Here is a 19,188-nt window from a genome sequence, read left to right on the forward strand (position 1 = left end):
GGCCTCCTAAAGTGCTGGGATTACAGGCGTGAGCCACCGCACCCAGTCTATTTTTAAGATAACAGTCACAACACATGTTCCTTGCCACAGAATCCATGGTCTCTAAAGATGATTAAATGCTTTACTGTGCTTGCAAAATTCCTGGGGGGAAATATAACCACAGTGATCAGTATCAGAATTTCACCAAAATTAAAAATGGAAGCTTCTAAAAGTCTAAAATATTTTAACTTTTTTTCTACTCTTAAAATGTTATCAATTTAATACATATACACATAAACAGAATGCACAGTGATACAATATATGCATTTATACCATCTCTATTAAAAATGCATTTGTCTGCTTTTCTGCACTTTTTACCTAATTTATTTTTGCCGTTAGCAACTTGGCTTTCTGCTAACTTATTTAACCACATTAATGGCTGTAGCTTACTTTCTTGAGATGCATAAATAGTATTATGAACAAACACTGAAGATGTTAAACTGAAGGTGTTACCTAGGATGCAGAGACCATCTGTGCAGTTTTCAGATTCCTGGCTTAGACCTTCACAGAATTTGCCCCCATTTCTCGGGGGTGGTGCTGTGCACTCCCGGATCCGCAAATGTTCACACTCTGGGCTGCAGACGGACCATTCGCTCCACACTTCCCAGCTCCCATCCACTTCAAAGGCAAACAAAAGAAACCATTGTTAGAATGAATCAAGTAGCTGTCAGGAGACTCACCCCAGGACTGCTGTTGTTCTAGAGCTAGATTTTAAGGAAATAACCACCAAACAGAAACAAAAGAACATATTCACTTATCTTCTCTCCATGGTTTCTTTCCTGAAGAGATAAGCTCACAAAAGCAGTGGTATAATACTCTTGCTATTTCAGGATGAGACCAATTACCAAATTGAGGCAAGCATTCATATTTCCAGCACCATTGGGTTGGCTAAAAATTTGTCATGACCCATTCATTCCCAGTCTTTCATGCCCAAGTGCATCTTAGGTGGACAGATAAACTGTGTGCAGTAACCACTGATAATCAGCCACTTTCTTTGGGGTTGACAGTTTAGAACAGAGTAGAATGAACTATCTTTAAGCCCTAGAAGCCCCTAAACAATATAAAGTGAAACCCAAATATATTGATAGTATTAAACTAAAACAGGTCAGTCAAACCCCAAGACACCAGGACTTATATAAATAGAATTTCTTGGGTCATGGACTGCTGCTGTATGTAGAAATGAACAAACTGAATTTAATTCCACTAAAAAGCAACCCTAGAGATCATGGCAGATGTCTGAGGCAATTGCCCTTTACCTCCTAGGAATAGTTCAACCATGCTTATGTGGGTTATTTAAGATACTGCCATTTCAAATCAAAAGCAATTAGTCAAGAATAGTGTAATATAAAAAAAATACTGAACTTGAAGCAAAATGTCTGAGCCCTTGTCTTGGATCTGCCAACTTATCCGCTGAGCAACCCTGGGCGAGTTACTTAGCCTCATTTTACCATGTCTGCCAACTGGGGATAGTAAAACTCACAACACAGGAGTAAATGACATTATGTGTGTAAAAGCATCCTGCACAGTACCTGGCACATAGTAAGCACTCAATAAATGCTTATTGAACATAAGTCCAAAATGAAACTCCAAGAATATGCTTCTGGGAAGAGCCCTACCTTAACTTCGATTGCAAATAAATTTGCAATTTTATTATAAAGACATGAGGCTCTAGTTCAGTGTCCTTGGAGTTAATGTTCTGTAGTGCATGTGAGACCCAGGGTCAATTTATTTCTCAGTGGGAGGATACGCATTTCCTAAAGAAAGTCATTCTTCCATCTCATCTATTTCTTGTTGTATAAATTGGGTTACAGCCAGTAAGAGACAAAGGAATTTATGAAAGCCATACTTGGTAAATGAAGTATCTCTTTTTACAGAAAGAAAGGCAAGCATAGACCAAATGTAAAATATAGACTGCTGTGACAGTGTACAGTCGCTATCAATTGTCTTATAAATAAATACAAAACTAGAACTGATAAAGTTATTTGATTGATAACTAATGATAAAGAGTCAAACATTTGGTACCATTCTTTTGTGCTTTAAGACAATTTATCTAATCCCTGCTAACTATTATACAAATACAGGCCACAAGATGGGAGAACCCAAGGAGAGAAGAGGATGGCTTAGCCCAACCAAACACTGGTAGTATAACCAGACTTCATAGCAATTGGCTTATTGATGACAAATGTTCGGTGTCATCTGAGTATTAAAAAATATGCCCCAAAACATCGCACCGTGGCATTTTACCCACGTTGCTGCCATGACAATGAGCTCTACATTAGCACCTTGGATAAAGGTTCTATTCTAAGAACTTGGGAGAGGGTGACTTTGGAAAAGAAAGTAACATTGATTGCTTCACACCAGCTTAATAGTGTTGGTGGACCAGAAGGGAAAAGGGAATCTGCATATATCTCACCAGGACAAAGAGAAGTGCAGGTTATTTTCTGCACTGACATTCCCTCACAAAAGGCCCCACCATTGAGAGGAGCTGGGTTGGTGCAGGTCCGGGAACGTTTCTGCCATCCTCTACCACAGCGAACATTGCAGGCTGACCACTCTGTCCAGGAAGACCAGCCTCCATTCACTGAGAGAGAAAAATGGGGAGGGGAGAAAAAAAGGAGAGAGGTTTTTACTGATTGCCTACTATGTGCAAGCCACTGTGCCAGGTGCTGTGAGTCAGGCATCCGGGGACCGAGAGACTGTGCAGCCCCCACTGGCTGCTCCATCATGAGACAACAGTGGGGTCACCTCATCCAGTCCTCAGCCTATTCATCTGAAATAGGAGGGACACAGAATTTGCCTTGCAAGGAAATTATAAGAAATAGAAAGAACTCATCAATAAATCTCTAAAGCACTTGAAAATCCGGAGTATAAGAAGAAAATATCAGCATTTGAATTTCTGACTTTAAGTGCTTCAAAAATAAATCCCAGGGCTCTTCTATTGTGGAAGGGAATGCCTTTACTTATATAGCTGGGAACTTCTTTTATATAATACCTGAGATATTCAGCAAATAGTATTGTTTGTTTTTGGAGAATTTCACATACCAAGGGAGCGACTACCTGACAGCAGGTCTAGGAAAAACTGGGGTGAGTATTGGGTTTGAGAGGCGTGGGAAGCAGAAGTTGCCCATCTCAATTCTTTTCAAATATAAACATAATGGAATAAAATAAACAGCTTTTTATTATTTTTAAAAGAGAGATTGGAAATGTCACTGACTATCACACAGAAGTGCAATATTGGAAGGAACAGCAAACACATTAATAGAAATAGTGATGTTTTTCGCCTGCCAGGTGGGGGAGGCAGGATAGCACGCTGCAGTGAATGAACCCCAAGGTCTTTGCAGCTCTCGACATTAAAAGTTTTAATAAAACATACGTCCCTCTGCCTCTCTGCTTTCTGCCCTCCCTATCCATTCCTGGCCTTTGGGCTGGTCTTACCATAAACCACCACAGTGGCTGACAGGCTTCTCCTCTTAGCCACGATGTTGGCTGCCATGCAGGTATAATTTCCTGAGTCCGAGAGCCGTGCCTGCCTGATGATCAGGTTATGGTCAGCCCTGGTGTCAATGTTCTCATCTTGTTCAGAGTCAATGGGCTCCTCATTTTTCAGCCATTCCACCTACAGGAAGAAAGAAATGTTTACAAGTCACTAAAAAAATCAGAACTCTTTTCTGGAATAGAAAGGTGAGCAGATTCGGGTATGGGAGAGAGATGTATCTAAAATATGGAGCAACAGCAATGATTGGTTTCTTTATTCCATATCCTGTCCCTTTTATTTGGTAAATTTGGTTATATTCAGGAAATGGATACTCAAGCTAATAAGCTGGGAGCAGGAAAAGAACACAAATATCCTACATTGACTTTGACCCATTTTCTAAAAATGCACTGGAAGAGAGAAAAGAGGTGACTGCAATTAGGCCATTTCATTTCATTACAACGTTCATGATGATGATGATATTTCAATAACTGGTCCAAAGTGGAGCTCAGAAAATCAACATATAAATGTAAAATTGTATTTTGTGTTGAGAGGATATTATTAGACAAGGTTTTAAGTCAAGATGCCTGAATTTAAACAAGTTTTGATAAAGGTTTGAGATTGTACTAAGGCTAAAGTAATATAGTTTTGAGCAATCACAAGCAGATTTAAATTTAAAGCTCAGTGTTCTGTAGATTTTGAGATAAGTTTCTTTGGTGATCATTTATGTTACTCCTTCAGTGATCGAAGAGACTTTTAGCACTTGGGTTAGGTAGCTGACATAGTTGAGGCCCAGCCCCTCTTCTGGAGAAGCTCACCTTCCCCATCCTCTGAACACAGACTACTCCCATTTCTGATGTGTTATCTCCTAGAGGCCGAAGAACCTATTTTCTTCTTCCCAGTTTTATCTTGGTCCTATTCTCGGTCTAAACTTCTCTTTCCTTGAACACAAAAGGAAGACACAGATGGAAGCCTTCTGCTCCCGGGATCCTCAATTTACTTCAAATGGAGAAACACCACCCTGAGCATCTCTATTTCATCACATGCCACTTCTCTCTGATCTGTTATTTCCTTATTCACTCTCTGCTTCCATATCTAAGCAACATCTCTACTCTCTAGTGCCCCTTGGTAGCACTAGACACATCTCTTGTTTGACAACAACCATTCAGCTCTAGTTATCAGCATAGGTAAAACACAGTAATTTAACGGACACATAAAAACTGACATTTATTACAGAAAGCAATGGCCATGATGACATCAAAGAGAAGCCACACAGGAGCATACACATCAGGGGCATTTCATCATACTCTACTCACCACAAGCACAGCTCATTGAAAGCTGGTTTTAGAATAAGAAACCTCATTTCATTTCTTAAGTCTAAAGAATTCTAATTTATCACCAATAAAAAGTGTCATCTGGGCCGGGTGCGGTGGCTCATGCCTGTAATCCCAGCACTTTGGGAGGCTGAAGTGGGCAGATCACGAGGTCAGGAGTTGCAGACCAGCTGACCAACACAGTGAAACCCTGTCTCTATTAAAATTATTAAAATTCGCCGGGTTGGTGGCATGTGCCTGTAATCCTAGACACTCAGGAGGCTGAGGCAGGAGAATCGCTTGAACTAGGGAGACAGAGCTTGCAGTGAGCTGAGAATGCGCCACTGCACACCAGCCTGGGCGACAGAGCAAGACTCCATCTCAAAAAAAAAAAAAAAAGGGCAACCCCTCCTTTTTTTTTTTTTTTTTTGAGACGGAGTCTCGCTCTGTCGCCCAGGCTGGAATGCAGTGGCCGGATCTCAGCTCACTGCAAGCTCCACCTGCCGGGTTTACGCCATTCTCCTGCCTCAGCCTCCCGAGTAGCTGGGACTACAGGCGCCCGCCACCTTGCCCGGCTAGTTTTTTGTATTTTTTAGTAGAGACGGGGTTTCACCGGGTTAGCCAGGATGGTCTCGATCTGCTGACCTCGTGATCCGCCCGTCTCGGCCTCCCAAAGTGCTGGGATTACAGGCTTGAGCCACCGTGCCCGGCCAGAGTCATCTCTTCTATAATCATTTGATTTAACAATGATTTGTCTTTGTAAAAAGGGATTTACCAGGGGAAGACATATAAGGATCCTTCCATACTTACCCCGAGTACCACCCCACAAATGAGAGCTTAAATACCCCAAATCATCACCATCAAAAATTTACTTTAGAAGAGGTTAATTTGAAAGAAAATGATACCAATTAGCACAAAGAAGAGATCCGAGAATTACAGTAAACGTAAAGAAAAGCTGTAGAGCCGAGTGGTACCAGACAATGAAGTAAAAATGCAAATCTCACTACCAAGTCCTGGGGTTCCTGATGGCACCAGCCTGGAAGGTACTAACAATGATCAGAGCCAAAAAGCATTGCTCTGTTTAACAAACTAGGGCAATGGAACCAATTTTATAACACAGATGTGTTATGACTACCAGCCTGTGACACAATGTCGTCCATTCACTACTACCATTGCCTATTTCAGAGCCATCCATTTGTTCCTTTGACAAGTATCTAAACATTTGTTGAGTATCAGAGATTGTACCGAGAGCTAGGTAAAACTAGGTGAACAAAACCAAGATGGTCTCTTCTTTCACTAGATCTTACAATGAGTAGGTAAAATAGAGATAAGTAAATCTACATTCTCACCAAAATATAAAAGTTGAGAGTCATATTGCCTCAATACAATGACTATAATAAATAAATTCCTTTCCCTTGAATATTACCCAGTCTTGCGTATTTTGTTATGAGCAACAAGAAATGGACTAAGACCTCGCCCTGCCATGATCTTCTTTCTGGGATTTTTGCAGTGGCTTCTTAACTAACTGGTCTGTCTGTGGCTTCTATTCTTGCCTTTACAGTTGATGTTAGGGTGTAACCCTTACTGTAAAGTCACTAGAATTAGGTCTTTTAAATTACCATCAGTCTTGTATCACTGCAAGGAAGAAATTGATCAGCTTAAAGCAGGTCTGGGAACTTTTTTGCTCTACCTCCACTCTCCTCCTAGGTCAGAAATTCAGGGGCAAATTGCCTGCTTTCTGATTAATTCCTTACATTTGCTATTTGTAGCATCTAGCAAACACTTCTCCTATGTCCCCAGCTCAGCTGTCCTCTTCTTTCATACCTCTCCTCAAACAGTTAGTCAGGAAGTAGAGAAAGTCTGGCACTGACCCATAAATAAATTATTCATAGACAGTAGATAGCCAGAGAGAGCCCTGTGGGCAGTGCTCCTGAAGACTGAAACTAAAGGAGTCCTAGCACCTGGAAATCAAGAAAAGCTATCCTAAAGGAATCTTGGCTCAGAGGAAAATTAAAGGTACAACCGTCAAGTAGAAACTTGCTGCAAATTGAAAACTTAAAGAAAAATAAAATCATGCACAAAAGAACGAGGCCAACAAACTAGGAAAATATTTGCCATAAATTTGATAGATAAAAGGTTAATAATATGAATGGTATGAGTAAAAATAATATGAATGCTCAAACTTTCATTTAAGTTGATGATAAGAACCTATTCCAGTAAATCTGGCATCAAGATGAGTATGTAATACATGAAAAAAAAAAAAAATCCACAAAACACATGACAATTAAACAATTGAATATTATGTAGCACTAAGAATAAAGTCTAATAATTAATAAGTTAGAAGTTAGAGCAGTATGTTTCCTACCAAAGTAGTCAAGATTAAAATATCTCTCTCAAACACACAAGGAGTTTTTATTTTAGTGATTTGTTTGTTTTTTGTTGAGAGTGCAGACCAGAGAACATTTCACCTACTGTTTGATACCATGCTATGGACAACATATTGAATATTTGTCTCCTCTAAACAACTTGAATATTTGTCTCCTCCAAAATTTATGTTGACATTTACTTCCAGTGTGGCAGGATTGAAAGGTGGGGCCTTTCAGAGGTGATTAGATCATGAGGACTCTCCTTTCATGAATGAATTAATGAATTAATTAATGAATTAATGGGTTACCATGGAAGGGAAACTGGTGGCTTCACAACAAGATGAGAGACCTGACCTGGAACATTCACCTGCTCAGCCCCATTGCCAAGTGATGCCATGTCTTGTGCCGCCTCTGGACTCTGCAGAGTCCCCACTAGCAAGAAGGCTCTCACCAGACATAGCTCCTCAACCTTGGATTTCTCAGCCTCCAGAACTGTAAGAAATAAATTTCTTTCCCTTGAAAAGTACCCAGTTTCGGGTATTTTGTTATGAGCAACAAGGGATGAACTAAGACACTGTCCTACCATGATCTTCTTTCTGGGACTTTGGCAGTGGTTTCTTCACAGACTGGTCTGTCTGTGGCTTCTCTTCTGACCTCTACAGTTGATGTTCTACAAAGGGATGAGACCATGCCACTTTCTAGCTTGAGATCTTTCGGTGGCTTTGAATCTTAGAATGAAACCTCTAGGCTAACAAAATCCTTATGTGAGGTCTAGCACCCTCTGTGAGTTAGCCATCTCAAAGCCTCAAGCTCACTCCACTTTAGCCCTGCTGTACTCCTTCCTGCCCTTTGAACTTTCTAAACTTCAAAGCAAGTTCCAACCTCAGAGCCTTCATACCTACTGATTCCTCTGCCCTGAAGAACTCTCCCATTGGTGGTACCATGGCTCAATCCCACTTTACATTTAAATCTCTCAGGTCAAATGCTATTTCCTCACAGAGGCCTTACCTAACAACCCTTTCAAAAATAGTAAGCCCCACCCCTTCCTGCTTTGATTTTCTTCCTAACGCTTACCTCCATTTGCTAGTCTTTTTTCCTTTTTTATTTTTTGAGACAATGTCTCAAAAGACTACTGCTGGAGCACAGTAGTGTGATCATAACTCACTGACCTTCCAGGCTCAAGCAATCCTCCCACCTCAGCCTCCTCACTAGCTGGGACTACAGGCACACCACCACACCGGGTTATTTTTATTTTTATTTTTTGTAGAGACAGGGTTTCACTATGTTGCTCAGGCTGGTCTCGAACTCCTGGGCTCAAGCAATCCACTTCGGCCTCTTAAAGTGCTAGGATTACTGGCATGAATCACAGTGCCTGGTTCTATTTGATAGTCTTAAAGATAATTATATCATTTGCACTTGTCATTACGGGCTTAGGAATTTACCGAAAGAAAATATTAAGGGTGCAAGTTTAACAACCAAAAATTATATTTGATAGAAGAAAGAGAGAAAGAAAGAGAAAAAAGAGAGAGAAAAGAACAAAAAAGAGGAAAAAAGAAAGGATGCAAGGAGGAAAGAGAAAAAGCATGCCAAAGCTACATGACAAATAATGAAGCTTTCAAAAAATAAATTGGGACTCAACAATTGATTTAGTATTGTATAGACGTTAAAAGTCCTGGTATCAACTAGTAAAAACATAAAAAAGTGGTCATAATACATGAAAGAGTAAATATATAAAATTATGTTTAGTGTTATCATAAATTTATAAAACAAAAACAATAAACATATGTATGCTTAACAGAAACATTGGAAGAGAATGCAGTGTTTATAGAAGTCTTAACTGGGGTAATTATTCTTTTTTTCTGGTAGTTAATTATGGCAAATTCAAGGTAAAATCTTTCATAATCTAAAAACAAATTACTTTAGCTTAAAAAATCTCTTTTACTTATCATGTAGCACAGTGATTTTCAAATTTATATTTAGCTGCAGAATATTTCTTCAATTCAAAGCTTATCTGAAACCCAAAATGAAAAAGAGGATTAAAAAAGGGAAGATATTATGAGTGATGCAGAAGCGAGGTATCTGAACTGCAGATGTGAGGGACCCTAACATGCATAAACTTGGTCATGCCAGGCCCACTGCACAACTCCAGAAGAGACGATTCACATCCTCCCTTGTCAATGTAAATGATGAGTGCTCAAGATGCTTGGTGCACAACTTGTGCTATCATATGAGCTGGTCCTGCTGTACGGTCTACCCCCAATCACTCACAGGCACTATGGACATATACTATGGTCTGCTTCTAGGCCTTCCAAAATTATAGTTTGAAAAATATCGATAAGGTAAATAAGGTGTCTTAGGTATGAGTGTGTATCTGTATATACACACACACACACACATATATACACACACACATATATATACACATACACACACACACACATATATACACATACACACATACACACACACACATATATATATACATGCACACACATACACACACACATACACACACACCCCCTATGAAAACCTACTCTCATGGTTTTCTCATGGAAATGATAGGTAAGCATCAAATAACTTTTTACATGTGTACAGACCCCAGCATATCAGCCTATATATATATATATATATATATATATGCTGGTATACTTGATGTTTATGGTGTTATGACTGGGGTCCCTCAATCCAATTATGTCTATAAACAGTCAACATAGTAGACACTTAACTGTGGAACTGGTTTTTTATTCGTAACCTAATAGTTTATCCATTTAACTGATGGCAGGATCTTTATGAGGAAATCAGTTTGGTATTTTCTGGGCTTATAAAAGTGACAAATTGCACTTGAATTTATGCTTTTGTCACTTAGAGAAACTTTAAAACATTTTTGATGAGCTAAGTGCTCCTAATGTAGAACAGTCTAATAAATAAAATAGGAAAAAAAAATTCTCTACACCAGCAGTTGCAAACTGCAATGTTCCTGGGGGCCAGGGAGGTAACATAAATTAGTGAAGTGGTGCTGGGTATGAGACCTCCACGTGCACTGCTTGCATATTAAAGACAAGGGACTGTTCTTCGTTTCCACAGAGGAATGAGCTCACACTCATTTTTCTTTAAAAATGTGGCATTTTCTGTCTTTTTAGACAAAGGCATGGGTATTTTTAAAAAATGATAGTGCAAAGAAAAATGACAATGAACTCATTTTTGCTTAATAATCTCTTTTGCTTTTCATGTGTCACGGTGGTCTTTAATTTACAGAGTATTTATCTTTAGTATCAGAAATTATAGGAAAGTGATGACTGTGGCAAAATGTAGACCGCAAGACCTGTGTAAATGTGTGGCCACTAGTTAGGGTCAGGCTATCATTACCATGAGAGAATACAGGCACAGTGTGGCCAGATCTTATATTTTTCATGAAAAGCCAGAGATGCTTATTTCAATGTAATATTTTTTGATTCTTATATGATGACCCATATATTACAAAATATATTATGAGGACCAAAAAAAGAAACATATTCAGAAGAAAAATGTAGATTTGTCCCCCCTTCTCCACAAAAACCACAATACACCAGACTTCTGACCCCTGGTGAATGTTATCACAAAGAGGACCTCAATGCCCTACACTGGATTTAATTTCCTTTCACTAAATCATTTTCCCCAACCATCCATGAATGTTATGGTGCATATGTGTTACTACCCACTCTCATGGCTTTCTCGTGGAAATGACTGGCAAGCACATAACTTTTGAACCTATATCCAATATTCTGCAGGTATGATAAGGGTTTGCATGTATGCTGAGTTCAGACATTATTTAACAATAAATTGCCTACACTGTAAATCCCTAATTAAGCTCTTAACAAAAGCAATGCAAATTTTCAAATTAGCATTATGGGATCAATAAATTGACCACCTTGTGGCTAAGAGACATTTTTATCACTTATACACATGACCTGCTGCCAAGAGTTCATCTTTTTGACAGAGAGGCTTAACATTCCTGAAGGTTGTTGGAGGCGTTCACCGCTCGGATGAACCATTCTTTATCTGGTTTCTACTTATTTGGTTCAGATAGATAATCCCAGTTCAGAACATGCAAAGAAACTAGTTACTTAGAGGTAATGAGCTTATGGATTTCCAGCATTCATTAGCATAGTGTTATGTACAGATGGTCTGCGATTTGTGGACTTTTTTCCAGTTTATAAACAAATCTGGAAAAGCAGAACATCAAAGACAATTAGATTTCATGCCAGACAGCAGGTTCCTGATCAATCATTCTGGTTAGCTGGGGACAGAAGGTATGCAACTGATGAGCTTCTAGTTTTCTCACCAATAGGCAGCATGATGTAGTCAGATTGGAGAGGGAGCCTCCACTGGAAGGGGAACAGAATGATGCATTGTGGGAGATTATCTTACCTGAGACCTGGCTTACATATGACTATGTCTGCATGAGTCATAATATGTCACTTACTCTGACCTTTTATTAAGAACGTCTAGTATGTATATACATAAACCTTACACCTAAATGTTTATTTCCACCAGACAATGTGAGAATTTTCATGCTCCTATTCTTGTTCTTAATGTTCTATAAAAGAATGAGGAGTGGTGTTGTTAATCCTTTAGAAATGAAAAAACAAACAAACAAACAAAAAACAAAAAACCCAAAGACTAGTCTAGAAAGAAGAGAAAGCTGCATTAAAATACAGCTTTCCTCACATGCAGGACCTGAAGTCCCTTGACCTTTGAATTCTAGACTGGACCAACCCAAAAATCTACCGTCATATCCCACGGAAAATGCAAATCAGACCCATTAATTGGTATGATCTACCATGTGCTCCTACACTTCATTCCCAGCCCTCTCTCTTGGGATATGGTAGACTTGGTATCAAATGGAGTTGTTCATACATATTATAGATGCAACCTCAGCTTTATGACTTCTAAAGTGTCTCAATTCATCCCATTGCCTGTGATCATTTTCTTTCTGCTCTACTTGTCAGCAAGCTCCTTAAGAACATGAACAATATCTCAAATATCTCCCATCTAAGGATGTTCAATGGTACCTGCTGAATAAATGTGCTAACCCAAATTGCTATCCATGCAGATTTAGAGGTTGGTGCAGTATACATACATGCACACATAGGAGAAAATTTCAAACTGTATTTTATGGATGGGGTAAGGGAGGGGTCCATTATTCTTTGCTTTAGTTCCCAGAGTTGAGCACATAGAAATGACCTAGAAGAGTGCGACTGCTCAGAGAGCTGTTCTTCAATATATTCTGGGAGCCACTAATATTTCATAATGGCTACACATTTTTCATACTGAATTTCGCATATTCACTTAAGATTTATGAATTATATTAGAGTAATAAATATTTTTTCACACTATAATAAAAAATGTCTTGGGAAGACAACCATATCTAGGGGACAGGGTAGAGAGACAGGTCTATTAGAGATGTATGAGTGGTAGAGCCAGGAAAAAGCTGAAGGCCACAGAAGTTCACAACGTGATCACGCCCTCCATAAGCTCAAAGCTTTTGTCAAGTTAGCGTCTTACAAAAAGCAAGACTGATTGTGTTTTTGTGAGAAAATGGGGAGAAGAATGAGGTCTGCATTCCAGCTGCTGAGTAGCTGAACTGAGACGGCACCCGAGGACATGAGGTGGGGACAGCCTGCACCAGGCAGAGGTGAAGATGGGATTCCAGGAACCACGAGGAAGCCTCTGGATTCGCACATGCCAGGACGCTGGTCTAACCAATACATTTCTCATTCGCTTTAGGTTGTAGTGTGAGTTTTGATCAAATGGATTATTTCCCAGCCTAATAATGATATCTAGCATTTCATGAACACTTACCATGTGCCAAATACTCTTTTTAGGCACTATACCTGTGTTAGTTAATTTAATCCTAAAAGAATCTCTATGAGGAAAATACCATTTTTATCACCTCCATTTTACAGACAAAGAAACACAGATGTTAAGTACCTTGCCTAAACCACATATACACACACATACACAAAACACACATACTCACACACATATGTACACATAAACACACATAGAGAGACATAATTCACTCCAAGTTTAAGTCTTGCTTTTATCCATTAAGCTCAGTTATCCTATCATTTGCTAGATTTGGGTGGAACGACCATTGACTCTTTGCAAAGTTACACTGAAATACAGAAACTCATCACTATTGAAGAAAATTTTGAAAACATATTTTGGATTTTTATGATCATTCCTAAGGAAGAATTGAAAACAATTTTCTTGGGAATGGCAACATTGTTAGAATAAGGGTATTGTCTCTCAGGTGGGTGATTTAAAGGACAGCTCTCAGTTGAATGCACACACTCCAGTTATATCACTACTGTCAAATGTTCAGAATGTGACCTGAATTATTTTGACATCAAAAACTTACTCGAGCTCAGTATCTGTCCACAGATAGGTCATGAGAAGTTAAGCTAGCCCGCTGAACATCATCTGGGGTCTCATTTTGCTTTTGGTGCTGCATAGATATGAGTGCAGCATGTACCCATGAAGTCCTGCTGTGGCGATACATCCTAATGTGTTAAAATTGTTTAAGAAGCTAACTGGATCTAAGTCGACTGGGGAACTTAGAGGAAAGCATTTGCTTTTCTGAGAAAAGGGACTGGTATTTCTGTTCTTGTGACTCTATTGGACATGAATGTTATTCTAACAATATGGCAGCAATCTTGTGATCATGAGGAAAAGGCAAAGAAAACCACAGTGCTGTCGGCTATTGTCTTTACACTCGCATGTGAACATGTTGTCATTCAATACATCATCTTATTTGATCCTCACAGCAACCTCAAGATAGGCAAAGAAAATCTTATGCTTCCCATTTTACCCATTATATGATTTGCCTAAGGCTATATGCTTGGGAAATGGTAGCACTAGAACTAGTAGCCCTCAAATATATATATTTTTTTCTATCACAAGGCATTGGTCATGTTCTTAGGCTTCTTACTGACTACATGAAAAGCTGCTACTTAATATTTGCCTAATTTGACTTGGCATTGTCTAATAAGTCTCCACTGGGACTGAACCGTTACAGAGTGATGCTTCTCTGCTCACAATGGGGCATATTCTTGCCTAATGTTAGTTTAGGCCATTACTTGCTTTGCCACTTTCAGATTAGATGTCACCTGTCCTCTCCTCTCTCCTTGATAATATTTCTTTCAAGTTATTTATAACAGTACTATCATGTTTCCCCTTTTGTCTTGCTTTTCTTTCCAGGCTCTACGGATTGATTTTAAAGCCACCTACACTGCAGTTTCTTCAATTTAGCTCCAGTTATCTGATTGTGCATCACAAAAGGAAACAGAAATTCAGCTTAATTGTGAAGCCATTGCAGCAGAACCAAGCACATGATAGAAAACCTCATGATCACAGACAGAATGACACTCACTGCTGCTGAATGAAATGACAGACATCCGTACCTCTGCAGAAGCCTGAATACTGATTACGGAACTTTATGTTCTGACATTGTGTGTCTCTTGTCAGACAGTGTTGTCCTTTACTTTCCCCGCTTCAGTTGTGAAAGTCAGGTGCAGTCTCATACTATTTTTTTTTAATTCATTATGACAAGTAAATGGTCTCTGGGAAAGTGAACATCCTCATCCACTGTTTACCGAAACTGTAACACTGTCATGAGTAAAGAATGAAACATATTTACTTTAATGTAAAGAGTTTGCAGAATGATGATCAGAGGAAAAGAACATTAAACAGAAGAAACATAAGAATGGGGAGAGAGATGTAATCCAAAGATGGCTTGTAAGGGAGATTACATGCTGCCATTTGCCTTTCAGCTGTGTTTTCCATAGTGGGACATATCTTGCTCTTTGTTACTTCTACTTTCGCTTTTTCCATCTGCAAAGGGGGAAACAATCTGCTTTTGAATCTCTAGTGAAGCACCACCTAGAAGATGTTGCCAAAGCTTGATATCTGAAACACAGTGTGATGTGCCCTTTCATCTTAAAGGATTATTTTCGGCTGGGCAGACCTCTCTAAGATAGATTATAAGGAGCTGGCTTTTAGAGGCACTGAAAACTGCTTCTGTATTCACATTTAGCCCCTCCCTCCATTATCTGAGGTATGTAAATAATGTTTTAAAGTGATGATGTGAGAATATTAAGTTTTCATTTCCTGTTCCTGTTACCATGTAATATATCTTCAAGTGCTGAGAAAATATCTTACTAAACCATTAAAGATTCCAAATGTTGATACATAAACAGGTGTTAAAAGCTGATGCCTGAGTTACATACAATTAATGATACACAGACATATATCACACATACATGTACATGTACCACTGGAGAAATCAAATCTACAAAGAATAAAAATATTTCTGTCAGTGAGTAAAAGGCTAATAATGTAATGATCTCCAAAGGAAATGCAGGGACACATATGGATGAGCTTGGATTCCATATATTGGGTGGCTAAGAATGAATTAGCATAATTATAAATTTGTTCCAATTACAGAAGGTAATTATCGGAGACCAGCTTACAGCATTATCAAAATTAAAACAGCAAAGTGCATCTATATTCCAGGTAGATGCCATTGAGTTAATCGTCCTGAAAAAAAACCAAAAAGACTCTACACCTATTCATCTTCTGTTCCTTTGATTACCAGACACTCTATCCAAATTTCCTCTCAGCTGACAGACACAAAGTCACCATGAAGGAAGAAAAACATTTTGAAAATCATGCTTAATATAATAAAACAACTGCAAAACAACCAAATTCAAACTCTAAAGTCTTGTATGGATTATTTATCCAGATCAGCGGTTCTGAGAGTGCTTTTAAATTTTAGATAGGAATTCACATTGCCTCTTGTGCTCTCTCCAAAATACTAATTAGGAATAAAGTTGTGACTAAACTTGTCATTACCTGCTCCAAACAAAAGTTCTTTATGCAGAAATCAAGCGCTATTTTATTACAATACAAAGGTAGACACATTGCTGTTCATATTATTTGTTTTCATTTGGCTTCCCATTATAAATGTAACCTGTTGCTTTGTTAACCATTGCCAACCTAGAAAGAATAAAGTCAAGTCAACATATTTTGAAAAGCAGTCAACAGATTTGGTCTTCAAATTGTAGAACTAAAAATGCAATTCCACTTAATGAACTGAGATGATACATTTATGTTAGACTATGCCTAGCAATTAAGGAAACAAATATAACGGTGACACTCAGGAGATCACAGATTAATAAGACAGACAAAAACACATTTCCACTGTAACTAAGCAAAATGGTTTTACTATTATGAAGGATAGTGAACTCAGTGGAGGTGGGGCAAGGAAAAGGGGAGGAGAAGAAAAGGGACAGAAGGGAGACTCACATTTTATACATATTGATGGTCCAATATGTATTAGATGTGTTAGATAATATTCTAGGTTTTTTCTCATCTTGAACCACTTGGTGAGTTAGACATCGTTAACTATGTTTTTATTATCTAAAAATAACTGAACATCAAAGAACTTAAATATGCCAACATATTCAAAATTCTGCCATCTATTATTTTATTTTAAGTTTCGGGATACATATGCAGAATGTGCAGCTTTGTCACATAGGTATACATGTGCCATGGTGATTTGCTACACCTATCAACCTGTCATCAAGGTTTTAAGCCCTGAATGCATTAGGTATTTGTCCTAATGCTCTCCCTCCCCTTGCCCTCACATCCCCCAACAAGCCCCAGTATGTGTTGATCCCCTCCCTGTGTCCTCATTGTTCAACTCCCACTTATAAGTGAGAACATGCGGTGTTTGGTTTTCTGTTCCTGTGTTAGTTTGCTGAGGATAATGTCTTCCAGCTCCATCCACATCCCTGCAAAGGACATGATCTCATTCCTTTTTATGGCTGCATATTCCATGGTATATATGCCCTACATTCTCTTTATGCAGTCTATCACTGATGGGCATTTGGGTTGGTTCCATGTCTTCGCTATTGTAAATAGTGCTGCAATAAACATACATGTACATGTGTATTCATAGTAGAATCAAAATTCTGCCATCTTTAAAAAATAGGTAAACACAATCCCTCTTTTCCCTTCATGGCCAATCTATGTTGAATTATTTACCAAATATTCACCCCTTATCATCATATCTATTCTATCAAATCACTGCGATGGGTCTTGCTAAAGTCATTAAGGATTTTCAAGCTATTACATTGAGTGCACATTGATCTGTATTCTTATTTGACTGTTAAGGGTAACGATGGCTATTCTTGAATTCGTTCTTTCACCTGTTTTTATAATACCATATATTCTTTCCTCCTCCCACTCTGGCCACTCCTTCTCTATTGAAACATTCAGTGTTGTATTTCTTCAAATCTCAGGTTTAGGCCCTGTTCCACATCTCACTGTAAAACACCTCCCCATATGATCATATGCAGACTCCTGTCATTCATGGTCATATACTGAACATTCCCAGATTGACATCCTCAGTTCATTCACCCACTTGGGCTGCAGACTCTGGTATTCAGAGACTTATTACTCAGTGTCTACTTTTGTGTGCCTCAAAGGTACTTTCAGCTCAACATGTCAAACTGGACTTAGATTTTTTTTTCTGCATAAATAAGAAAGGGAGAGATGATTTCCTTACCTGTTTGACATTAAAATATTTGAAACTTATCATATGAGAAACAGAGATTCACTGAAAACATTTAAAGGGCTGGTGATATTACATTTAAAAGATCACTTTTGACATAATGTATAGAACACATGGGATGGGGAGGGGCAGGCACAGCTCGCAAAAGAGAGGTCATGAGGACACTAACAGTGGCAGGGAGAAATTATAGTGACTTGAATGGAAGGTTTATAATGTGTATAAAGAATCTTGTTAAGGAATTAGGGGGTAAAATAGGATGGATAGAAATTTGTAACCTACTTGCTATTAGATTTAAGGAGACGGGCATCAAAATTTGGCACCCATATTTCCAACTTAGACAAGTGATATAGGGAACACCAGGTAAAAATGTCATTATTGCATGCTGTACTGGTAGGTACTGACTGATTATCAGCTTGGTCCCTAATATACAAAGAGCACCCTGAAAATCAATAGAGTGAAATGAAGAAAAAGAGAGAACAAGAGAGATCAAACTAAACGTGGCCATAGAAAAAAAGGCTAAGGATGTGAATAATTAATTCAATGATGCATATAGTTAAGTTTAAAATGCACATAAGGCATTGAAATAAATCTCTTCAACACAGATAAGTCATGAGCTCCAGACCTACTTAACTACTTTTTCAACATATTTATTCAAGCCTTCAGCATACGTTCTATCAGAAACTGTAGACAGATTGAAATCATGCAAAAAGTGTAAAATGGAAAGAAGTGGGAGTGGAGAGGGTGTGGGTTAGGACACAATCCTGAAGAAAAGAAGCACCTTAAGATCAAGAAAGGGAAGAGGAGGACGCAGAAATATGCTGATTGTAAGGTAAGAGACAAATTAGAAATTCACGAATCATGAAAAATAAGAAAAAAAAAAATTTTAAGTACTGAAAATTAGCACTGGAGTTAAAAATGAGAAGTGAGTCTGGGTAAGGTGCCAGGCTCCACTTCAACAAGAAGCTCCTTCCACAGTATGTTAATTAAAATCAGTTTAAAGGATTCCACTCATCTTCGTTATTTTTAATGCAAATAATTATAACAATAAACTACACTTTCCCACTCTGTTTTCTCAATATTCACTAAAACTTCTCCAGAGTCAACTGTCCTCTTGAAAAATAAAGTGGCATCTCTAACTCACTCACAACTGCAAAACAAACCCCAGACACATAAAATATTAAAATGTAATAAGTGCAACCACAAAAGTACTGTAAGAAAGCATTGATAACTATTCTTGTAATATTAGGATGAGGAAGGATTTACTGCATGATATAAAAACGAAAAGCCATAAAGACTATTACAATTTAAAAGTTCTATATAGAAAAAATTGTAAATATGGAAAAAATGTTTAAAAAATGTTTGCAGCATGACAAAGTGTTG

At 38.3% G+C, this 19,188-nt stretch overlaps 1 protein-coding gene across 1 annotated transcript in view; it reads right to left on the bottom strand.

Annotated features, from left to right (window-relative positions):
* The window catches only part of UNC5D (unc-5 homolog D (C. elegans)), a 606,477-nt gene that overhangs the window by 114,847 nt on the left and 472,442 nt on the right, over positions 1-19,188 (bottom strand). The window contains exons 5-7 of the mRNA XM_011964768.1: positions 3,475-3,655; positions 2,453-2,620; positions 493-657 (exon numbers count right to left, since the gene is read on the bottom strand). Of these exons, the coding sequence (XP_011820158.1) occupies positions 493-657; positions 2,453-2,620; positions 3,475-3,655 (514 nt within the window). The remainder of the gene's footprint in view (positions 1-492; positions 658-2,452; positions 2,621-3,474; positions 3,656-19,188) is intronic.

The sequence above is a fragment of the Mandrillus leucophaeus genome, unplaced genomic scaffold (genome assembly GCF_000951045.1).
Source record: "Mandrillus leucophaeus isolate KB7577 unplaced genomic scaffold, Mleu.le_1.0 Scaffold705, whole genome shotgun sequence".
NCBI lineage: Eukaryota > Metazoa > Chordata > Mammalia > Primates > Cercopithecidae > Mandrillus > Mandrillus leucophaeus.